This window comes from Budorcas taxicolor, chromosome 20 (genome assembly GCF_023091745.1).
Source record: "Budorcas taxicolor isolate Tak-1 chromosome 20, Takin1.1, whole genome shotgun sequence".
Lineage (NCBI taxonomy): Eukaryota > Metazoa > Chordata > Mammalia > Artiodactyla > Bovidae > Budorcas > Budorcas taxicolor.
Window position 1 is genome coordinate 37130874 of NC_068929.1, and position 11412 is coordinate 37142285.

The window sequence follows — 11412 nt, forward strand, 5'->3', positions numbered from 1 at the left end:
TTCTCCTGCAGTTGGCAAACATGAATTGACTGGGCATAAAGTTGCTGTGAAGATACTGAATCGGCAGAAGATTCGAAGCCTTGATGTAGTAGGAAAAATCCGAAGAGAAATTCAGAACCTCAAGCTTTTCAGGCATCCTCATATAATTAAACTGTAAGATCTGATTATATTAAATATAGTCATATCATTTTTTCATCATTTTTGTTAACCACTTAATCCGACAAGTGAGAAAGCTGAGTGACATTTCTTCAGTTTATTCCTGAGAGTTTTAGAAGTTCTTCCTGTTCATGTATTTATCTAACCCCATTCATGGTCACTTAAGCCTGAGTCCACATTCTGCCCTTGTGTTTATCAGCTGTTATATGTCTTACTTTCTGAGCTGATGCCCTTTTGATAGATAACTTTCAGTGCCCCCCTACTGCTATAGAACCAACAATGATTCACAAAACAAAAACTCCTGACCTCCAAATTTCCACGTGGTATCACTTAGCCTCACTAGCGACAACGCAGTAGAAAGTGTCCCTCACTCCCCTACACTGGTTCTATCTGATAAAACAAATAATAAATAGAATTTTAGAAATCCAGATTTCAAAAGGCAGTAGTACTGCTGTTGTTTTACAGTTGCCGGTTGTAGGATCTACAGAGAACTTATTTACTGCGCGGCTTTATTATGCAGACTATAAATTAAAACCGTTTAGGCTTTTGTATTGAACTGGCTGACTCAGAATTTGTTTCACTCTCACCTCTTCTAATTTGTTGAAGTGCCATGGTTTTAAATACCATCTTTGTGCCGACAGCCCTTAAGTATACATCTCCTGCTTTGAAACCCGTTCCCTGGATTTCAGACTCCTATGCCCGCTACCTATCTTACTTCTCCATTTGGGTGTCCACGAGGCACGTGAAACTCGGTATGGGTAAACCTGAACTCTTTATCACCCTCCCACACCTGGTCTTCCACAGTTTTTACCATCTCAGGTGATAATCTGGTTCCTCAGGGCAGAAACTTAGGAACTATCCTTAACTTTACTGTTTCTCTCACTTCCCAACCTCCACTCCATCTCTTCCTGCAGAAGTATATCTAGGATATGATTCCAGTTCCGTCATTGTCCTCACCCCGGTGTGGGCCCCCTTCATTTCTGTCATGGACTACTGCAGTAGCCACCTGCTTCTACCCTAGTACGCAGTCAGTTCTTCACATTGCTGCCATCAGTCAAAATTATTACTCTTCTAATCAGCCAGGCCACATGACTGTTTTGCTTAAAACCTTCATTAGCTGTCTCTCTGCCAGAGAATGAAAGCCACAGCCTCATCATGGCTTTGTAAGGTTCTGTGCCCTCTGGTACCAGTTGCCTCTTTGACCCCACATCCTGTTTTCTCTCTCCCAGCTTACTCAGCTCTAGCCTTCCTACTGTTGCTCAGAGATGCCAGGCAGGCTTCCCCCTGCGGGCCTTTGCACTTGCTCTTCCCTCTGCCCGGCTCACCTTCTTGGTAATGGCATAGTTTGTTCCCTGATTGCATTAGGGTCTGTTACATGTTACTTTATCAGAGAGGCCTTCCTTGAACACCCTGTATGAAAGATTTCCTTCCCTTAGTTTGCTTTATTTATCTTCATAGCATGTTCCACCACCTGAGATATTGCTTTTTTACTTAGTGTCTGTTTCCTGGCTCCTGGAAAATAAACTCTGTGAGAGCAGAGAATCTGTTTTGTTCACTGCAGTTTTCCCAGCTTCTAGCACAGTGCCTGGTGTATTATAGGCGCTTAGTAGATATTTATTGAATGAATGAATATACATGTTTTAATACTGGTAGATAATGTTTTCTCTCACCAGGTACCAGGTCATCAGTACACCATCTGATATTTTCATGGTGATGGAATATGTCTCAGGAGGAGAGCTATTTGATTATATCTGTAAAAATGGAAGGGTAAGCAGTTCTGATTTAATCCTGTATATATTTTGTAACTCCCCTTATCCTTTATGAGCATCAGAATATTAGAAAGCAGTTCTGTTAAGAGTTCTATTTAATAACCAGTCCCCTTAGTCACATATTTGCCTAGAATCATAGACTAGGCTACTTACACAGATGTGGAAACTGAGACTTACAGAATTTTTTTTTGCTCAAGGTCACTTGATTTATCAGTGATAGGATTAGATTGAGACCCTGGAACTCAGGATCTTCAGACTTAGCTTCTGGGGCATACGAATACTTGTAATATATATCTTAAAGTATGTATTTAATCCTTAAAAAACATATTATTTAATACTTAGAAATCTGGGCCTTGCAGGTGAACCCTAGCCACATTTAAATTGCATTCATTTTTTGGTTTCAGAAATCTGATGTACCTGGAGTAGTAAGAACAGGCTCCATGAAGGAGGTAGGAATTAGACGTAAAGAATTTAGAGTTGGAAGGAACTTTAAAAGACATTTTGAACAGTATCTTAAGTTACAGATTAAAAAAAACAGAACATTGCCCCTGCCATACTTTTTCTCATACCCAGAGTATGTGGTATGCAAAAACCTCTTCTGGAGGAGCCTCATCGAGCACTGAGAAGCCAACTGTTTTCCCTCCCAATCTAAAGTTCTTTACATCATTCATTCATTTGTTCTGCATAGCATATTTGTTCACTTTCATCAAAATCAAAATCATTAACCAAGTTAATTTTGATTTTACCATTTCTTAACATGATTCATTTCAATCTTGGGTATTCCACTTGTCTTTTCACCCCCTGCTTCCTCCACTGACCTCCCTGCCCCCATCCCTGGCACCAATATTCTGCCTAAAAAATGGGAAAAGACACAAGTTGAACTGGTGTCATGCTTCTTATCTTTTCCATTTTTCATGTCCTGATCATTTTGCTTTACATTATGGGAATTGTGCTCAATTTTACCCATTGCATATTAAAATTCCAGCTGTCATTTTTTCTTTCTTTCTTATTTTCTGAAGTCGTCTTTCTTTAGATAGCCTATTTTTTTGTTGCACAGAGATAATAAACATCTGTTTGAGGATGCCAATTTCTTTAAAATTTTTTTTGTTTTCTTTCCTTCATTGCTTCTGTACCTTCTGTGCTCCCTGCTTTTTCTGTTCATTTTATTGGTGTTTGTCTTTTGTGCATGACCCTTGCTTAGATATCTGGTGATTGTAGGTTGTCCACTCATATTTGAGAGTGAAATTCTAAATGCCAAGGTCAGGAGGGTGGAATTTATTAATTGATGGACCTTCCCATCAGTTGAATGAGTAGGGACCTGTCTGTTTTACTAGGGAACACCAAATGTCAATAATAAACAATATTTTTTCCTTGCTGAGATAGTTGCTCCAGAAGAAACCTTCCAGTTTCCTTGAGGGTATGAGCTTAGCTGGCAGTGCTCTGTGAGCTAAATGGGGAAGGGTCCAGAAGGCTCACTGATTACTATGCTGACTTTCATTTAAGCCCCATGTTCTCCATGTGGTGCCTCATTCTTCCTCTAGTGTCCTTGGGGAACAGGGCTGTGTTTAGCCTTCAGTTCAGTTCAGTTCAGTTCAGTCGCTCAGTCGTGTCCGACTCTTTGCGACCCCATGAATTGCAGCACACCAGGCCTCCCTGTCCATCACCAACTCCCGAAGTTCACTCAGACTCATGTCCATCGAGGCGGTGATGCCATCCAGCCATCTCATCCTCTATCATCTCCTTCTCCTCCTGCCCCCAATCCCTCCAAGCATCAGTCTTTTCCAATGAGTAAACTCTTCGCATGAGGTAGCCAAAGTATTGGAGTTTCAGCTTTAGCATCATTCCTTCCAAAGAATACCCAGGACTGATCTCCTTTAGAATGGACTGGTTGGATCTCCTTGTAGTCCAAGGGACTCTCAAGAGTCTTCTCCAACACCGCAGTTCAAAAGCATCAGTTCTTCAGCACTCAGCTTTCCTTACTAAAGAGTAAATCATGGCTCTTATTCCCTAGTAAGGGTGGTGAGCTTAAAACTTCTTTCTTCAATCAGCTGTCCTGTTTTCAGTCCATTTCTCACTTCTACCATCAGAAATTCCCAACACTTCCAATATCTAAGCCCTTCAAGAAGTCTGTGTGCAGATGAGTTTATCATTGCGTTCCACCCCTAAAGGCTTAGGTTTCAGCTTTCTGTGGTTAGCCAAGTCTTTATCACTGTTCATCTGCCCTCTCACTTAGTGACTCCCCTCAGTTACTGCCGTCTCTTCTCTTGCTCTTTTGTCTTTATATGCTGTCATCTTAGTGATGTTCCATCTTCCATGTTTAAATGGAAATATGCTTTGACTTTTCTAGTCTTTCTTTATAGGCTTCGCCTCCTTGTCTAGTATTGAATATAATTTTCATTTTTGTAGCCTAACTAGTATTTTACCTCTTGTATTTTGTTTACTTAGTTGATTTTCTTCTCTTTCACATTTAGAACACATTGTTCTTTTCATTTAGTATATTTACATATGAAGTTGTATTACAAAATGAACCTATATTTCTTCTAGAAGTAAATTAGATTGCTAATCATTATTACCTGCTCTTGAGCAAGGGTATCTCTTATCTCTTTGATAGTTTTGGTTTTGCTTTCAAAAGAATTTACTGGTTCATCTTCCAGATTATCTATTACCATTTAAGGTATAGGAACCTGGTTTCAGAATGCTAATTTGTGACCTGTGTTAAAGAACTGCATGTTAGCGTCCTTTGCCTAGAGTATTAATAGCTTATTTATTAAATATGACTTCTTAGGAGCAGGCATATCCAAGTAATGGTTTTCACTTATGGAAAAAAATCATAAAATAAGAAAATGTGGATAAATGGAAAGAGAAGTTTTTAAAAAAATATTTTTAAAAATGTAGTACAGCATAAGATAATTTTTTCAGTAAGCGGAGTAAAGATAAATGCTGTTTTATTTTATAAAGGCTTCCCTGGTGGCTCAGCTGGTAAAGAATGTGCCTGTGATATAGGAGACCTGGGTTTGATCCCTGGGTTGGGAGGATGTCCTAGAGAGGGAACAGCTACCCGCTCCACTATTCTGGCCTGGAGAATTCCAGGGACTGTACATAGTCCATGGGGTTGCAAAGAGTCAGACACTGAGCAACCTTCACTTTCACTCTATTTTATAAAACAAATGAATTAGGTTTTTTTTTTTTTAATTAAAACACTTTTTAGAAGCTAGGATAACATGGTTGCTTGCTAATTCATTAACAATGCTTAAATGTTGCTTTCTCATATGGTTCAAACCAGTATTCCCCACCCCAACATAATTCTCTGTGCCCTTGTCCTGCTTTGTTTTTCTTCAGAACACTCTTATTCTTTTTATTTATGTGTCTATTAACTAGATTAGGGCCTCTTTTTATCATCGCTATATCATGAGTGTCTAAAACAGTGCATGGCACATAGAAGGTATTCAATAAATATTTGTTAAAGGAATCAAAGAGTAAGTATTTGTAATTTATAGGAGAAAACACACCTAGTTTCAAGTAAAAATTGAAATTATCTGAAATAGCACATGATATTTAGATGAGAACAAGCTATTAGAGTATAGTCATGAGAGTGATAATATGAGAAAACTGAGTTACTGATTCTGAGTTCTAAGATCCTGTTAGCATTTCTGTTTTGTGCGGCCTATACCACCTCCCCATTTGAAAAGCATTCATGAGTGGGGTTCATTTGTAAGGTTCTTGCATTTTCACAGTTTTATAGGCTAGAGAATTATAGATAGACTACTTTCTTTTGAAAGATACACCTTTAAGTTGCCTCTCTGCTTTTTCTTAGCTGGATGAAAAAGAAAGTCGACGACTGTTCCAACAAATCCTTTCTGGTGTGGATTACTGTCACAGGCATATGGTGGTCCACAGAGATTTGAAACCTGAAAACGTCCTGCTTGATGCACACATGAATGCAAAGATAGCTGATTTTGGTAAGGAGATTTTTATAGTTTCATATATTCATTATGTTTGACAAACATCAGTAGATTTCTTCAGGTAACTTGCATATAATCAACTGAATATCCCAAAGTAGTATATCCTCACTATTAGTCTAGGAGCATACGAAAAGGAGTAAAAATAAGGAATTCTCTTTTCATAGCTTTATGTCTTTAAAACTGACTTTTATTACATTAGGCAGACAATTTAAATTGGCAGCATTAGCGACATCATCTGAAAAGAGACCATTATTTGTGAAGAAGTCAGCAACCTATTTCCATGTGTTCTTTTGATCAACTATGGAGCAAGAGGAAAGAGACTGGGATGAAGTTACTCAGACTTTGAAAGTCAGAAGGCAAACCATGTGAACAAAATTATTTTTAAAAAATGAAAGTAAAGTATTTAAATGATAGAAAAGCATAATTTCAGCTTGGGGAAAATGTAATGAGTTTGTTTTCCTATATAAATTGCCATTGACATTATTAAACCTAAGATAAAAATGAATCTCTGCAACTCTCTCTTGCTTTGTTTCAGTTCAGATCAGAGGAGATGCTTATAAATTTTATTTTCTTCAGTTTTGTATATATGATCTATTTTAGAGATTCACTAAATAGTTCCCAACAGCTCTGAGCTACTGAGATTTTTTTTAATAACTGACTAAATTATTTGACTTCCTTATTCTTTAGTTGTCATTATTTTTAATCATTGTATTTTTGAGGAAGCAGAGTTTTCTTCTTTTGGCTGCACCTGTGATTTCCAAAATCACTGCAGATGGTGACTGCAGCCATGAAATTAAAAGACACTTACTCCTTGGAAGGAAAGTTATGACCAACCTAGACAGCATATTAAAAAGCAGAGACATTACTTTGTCAACAAAGGTCCATCTAGTCAAGGCTATGGTTTTTCCAGTGGTCATGTATGGATGTGAGAGTTGGACTATAGAGAAAGCTGAGTGCCGAAGAGTTGATGCTTTTGAACTGTGGTGTTGGAGAAGACTCCTGAGAGTCCCTTGGATTGCAAGGAGATCCAACCAGTCCATCCTAAAGGAAATAAGTCCTGGGTATTCATTGGAAGGACTGATGTTGAAGCTGAAACTCTTTAATATTTTGGCTACCTGATGTGAAGAGCTGACTCATTTGAAAAGACCCTGATGTTGGGAAAGATTGAAGGGAGGAGAAGGGGATGATAGAGGATGAGATGGTTAGATGGCATCACCAACTCAATGGACTTGAGTTTGGGTAAACTCCGGGAGTTGGTGAGGGGACAGAAAGGCCTGGTGTGCTGCGGTTCATGGGGTTGCAAATAGTCGGACATGACTGAGCGACTGGACTGAACTGAACTGAACTATGATTTGTGGGATCTTAGTTCCCTGACCAGGAATTGAACCTGAGCCATAGCAGTGAAAGCACTGAGTCCTAACCACTGGACTGCTAGGGAATTCCTGAGTTTTTTATTTTTGTAGTAGAACTATGAAGGAACTTGGATATTAAAAATTACTATATATTTTTTTTTTTGAAGAATCAGATCAGGGGTTAATAGAAACTTTGAATTTTAATTCCAGTCTACATTTTTTCCCTAGTAATTTCTTTATTAATAAAAACATACCCATTTTTTTAAAAGTTTTTAATTTTATATTAGAGTATAGCCAATTGACAATGTTGTGATGGTTTCAAGTGGACAGCAAAGGGACTCAGCCATACATATGCATGTATCCATTCTACCCCTAACTCCCTTCTCATCCAGCTACCACATGACACTGAGCAGAGTTCCCTGTGCTACAGTAGGATCTGTTGGTTATCCATTGTAAATATACCAAGAGCATGCATGTCGATCTCAAACCCCCTGTCTCTACCCCCTGTTCTTCCCCATCTGGCAGCCATAAGTTTGTTCTCTAAGTCTGTGAATCTTAAACTTGCCCAGTTTATTCTAATAAGCAAAATAACTAATAGCTTAATATGTATTCAGTGAACTCCCGACCTTGCACTAACTTTAACTGTTGAAACAGATTACAAGTTTTATGGCATAAAGGCAGAATATTTGGAAACAATAAAGGATGTAGGATTCTGTTGAAAGAATGAACAAAATGATGATTTATCACTTTAATGCAAACTCAGTTTTATTGTTTAATGGAATTGTTTTTACTTTTGTCCTTGGGAAATCTTGAGCGGTGAATTTTGTGCATTTTCAGGTCTTTCAAACATGATGTCAGATGGTGAATTTTTAAGAACAAGTTGTGGCTCACCCAACTATGCTGCACCAGAAGTAATTTCAGGAAGGTAGTGTTTGACACCTCCTCCCAGCCCAGTATATTTGTAATCATATTTTTCTCCTAGACTTCGTTAGTCTATGGTATAATACTCAATTCTAGTGAAAGAAACTTAAAGCTTATTCTTTTCTCATCCAAAAAGTGTTCTATTATAAGAATAAAATATTATAAGCGAATCAGGATTAAGAACTCCATTTATAGAGGAGGATATTGGTTTGCAAGTTAATATAATATTAGTTACATGAGAGTACTTTCATTTTTTCCCCTGGTGGAAGAAATTGAAGGCTTAAAAACTAGCAAGTTTAAAAGTGAGACATTAAAAACTTGACTAATGCAGAAATATCTAGTAATAAATGGTTTACTATTCACTTAGATGAAGAATTAAAAGTGTAATGTGTAGCTTTAATTTTTCAAATTAGCTTTAGCTTTTATGATAAGGTACTTTGGGGAATTGGACTAAAGTATTGATAAAAATCTTCAGATTTCATTTATTTTTAATTTTCATTCTTTAAATCTTCTAGAGACTGAAATAAGAATTCTAGTCTCTCAGTTAATTTATACTAACTACCAGCATTGAGAACATGAGATCTTAGTATAAGGCAGCTTTTTGAATAGTTTAGATGACAGTAAAATTTACTTTTTTGAAGAGAATTGTTCTTTGTTATACTACTGAAATAGAAAACAGAGAAGCTAAAGTTCGTTTACTAGTTTTTATAATTAACTTTTAATAACTTTTCATTCAAACCTTATTTCTTTGTTTGAATGACTTACATCCTGATTTAGAATGCAGAAATGTAGTAGTATTTTCTTTCTATTTTCATAAGCTAGCTAGCCTAGCCTACTCAGAGAAATTATGTTTGTGTTAAGGCATGGATATGAGTAAGGCAAAAATATCTAATTTTAGATTTATCAAGGTTCATCATTATCTTTTTATATTAGCAGGTAAATGTTAAAATTATTTCATGTGGGCTGTGTAGATTATTTGGGGAAGAAGACAGTTCAGGACCTGGATACTGGGGGTGTTGTTAATTAACTAAACAAAAAGATATGTAATTGTGTATATATATAATGGGCCGTTACCGAAGTCTGTTTTCCCAGTTTGGATAAGGTCTTTCTGTGTGGTCTAGATGTATAGAAACCTTTACTTTCAAAACACTATTTATTAGTCAGTTCAGTAATTTATTTGACCAATTTAAAGAAACCCTTTCCCTGAAGCCAGACTTTGAATGGGTTATCTAATTAGTCTGCAGCTAGTTATCTCAGTAGGGCTTCTCCAGTGGCTCAGCGGTAACGAATCCACCTGCTATGCAGGAGACCTGAGTTCAATCTTTGGGTCAGGAAGATCCCTTGGAGTAGGAAATGGTAACCCAGTCCAGTATTCTTGCCTGGGGAATTCCATGGACAGAGGAGTCTGACGGGCTACAGTCCATTGGGTCGCAAAAGAGTTGGACACGACTTAGCAACTAAATAACAACAACAGTTAAGTCAGCAGGCTACAGTACAATGCAAAGAAGAGTTTAAAGTCCTCTGCAAATCAGTTAGCTGGGCTTCATTCCACAGCTTCAGGCCCCTTTTACCTTGCTATAAGGTCTTGGGTAATTGGGGAGAGTGGGTTTATAGTCCATCACTACAGAACATTCCCAGTTGAGGAAAGATTGCTTAATCTGTAACCAAAAAACAGTGGTTTTAAATACAGTAATGATATGTTTGTTCAAAGTTTGGCCCTATTAGTTGGAGGTACAAAGTGCTTTTACTCTATATTGAAGTATGATGTCTCAAGATAGGACAATTGTGAGGTACCGAGGAGATAATTTTAGCTATAGTCTGTAACTTTAAAAAAATTCTTAAATTTTGTTTCCTAAGATAATATTGATAGAATTAGTGTAGGATCTCTATGTGTAGTACATAGCAGTGACTTATAGAAACCATATTCTGACTAATAATTCTTTATAAAATATCCATATTTAAAATGTATGATTCATTAATTGACTCTTAAGTTACTAATGACTGTTTAACCCAGTTGGTATTTCCTGTTGCAGACTGTATGCTGGCCCAGAGGTAGATATATGGAGCAGTGGGGTTATTCTGTACGCTTTATTATGTGGAACCCTTCCATTTGATGATGATCACGTGCCAACTCTTTTTAAGAAGATATGTGATGGGATCTTTTATACCCCTCAATATTTAAATCCTTCTGTGATTAGCCTTTTGAAACATATGCTGCAGGTGGATCCCATGAAGAGAGCCACAATCAAAGATATCAGGTGATAAAGCAATCTGATTGTCAGATCTAACAGTATCCGTGATATAAGTCAAGTGAAAGAGAAATTTGCAGAATAGTTTGTACAATGTAATCCCATTTTTATATTAAAAATAATGTATAGACTCAAACTTATTTTATCTTGATATTTAAAAATACTAAACTGGCTACCTTAGGAAGTAAGATTAGGAGGAGGAAAGGCTTTCACTTTTTGCTTATGCTTCTTTATTTGTTTTGAAATTGTAACTATGAACATTACTTTTTAAATTAAAGAAAAAGATGTAATGAAAAATAAAAAAGACCCTAGTCGGGTATTAGATTTGGTAGCGATTCTTTAAGATTTTCTGTAATATGCTTCATGTTTGACTTTTACACATTCTCATACTTTTTCATAGTAAATTTGTATATTGCTTTTTGAGTTCTCATCTTACAAGTTACTGTATTTTTCCCTTTTGTTCATCTCAAGGAATGAGAACATTTTAATTCAGTCAATGACATGTTGTTTTTGTAGTAGTATACATTGAGTTACATATGAAATTATTGTTTTGTAAGTAAAAAAAGTCCACCAGTATTGCCAATTTCATGTGGTTCAACCTAACAGTTTAAATAAGGCAAAAGTGATGACGACAAATCTCAAATTTGAGGAGGTCATTTCCGATGAAGATAATACTGCAAACTTTGTTTCTTCTACCATTGTTTTTCTTTCCTTTTTTCGTTAATGGAAAGACTCTTTTGGTCTTCTAATGGCTATATAGAACATTTCTCTGAGATGGAGGGAGAAGGATGAAAGAAATCAGATGTGTTATCTGGGACCAGTAAAAACGAAAGTATTAGGGCAATGAAAAAGAAAGAGCATATGTAGAACTTAAAGTTTGATTCCTAAAATAAATAAATAATAAGGACCTACTTTATAAGCACAGGGGACCCTATTCAATACTATGTAATGACTTGTATGGGGAAAGAGTCTAAGAAAGAGTGGATATATGTGTAACTGATTC

At 36.7% G+C, this 11412-nt stretch overlaps 1 protein-coding gene across 3 annotated transcripts in view; it reads left to right on the forward strand.

Moving 5' to 3' along the window:
* PRKAA1 (protein kinase AMP-activated catalytic subunit alpha 1) overlaps window positions 1-11412 on the forward strand; it is a 28431-nt gene that overhangs the window by 10662 nt on the left and 6357 nt on the right. For all 3 annotated transcript variants that reach the window (XM_052658964.1, XM_052658966.1, XM_052658965.1), the window contains 5 exons: window positions 12-153; window positions 1830-1923; window positions 5740-5884; window positions 8077-8164; window positions 10194-10418. In XM_052658964.1, coding sequence (XP_052514924.1) covers window positions 12-153; window positions 1830-1923; window positions 5740-5884; window positions 8077-8164; window positions 10194-10418 — 694 coding nt within the window. The remainder of the gene's footprint in view (window positions 1-11; window positions 154-1829; window positions 1924-5739; window positions 5885-8076; window positions 8165-10193; window positions 10419-11412) is intronic.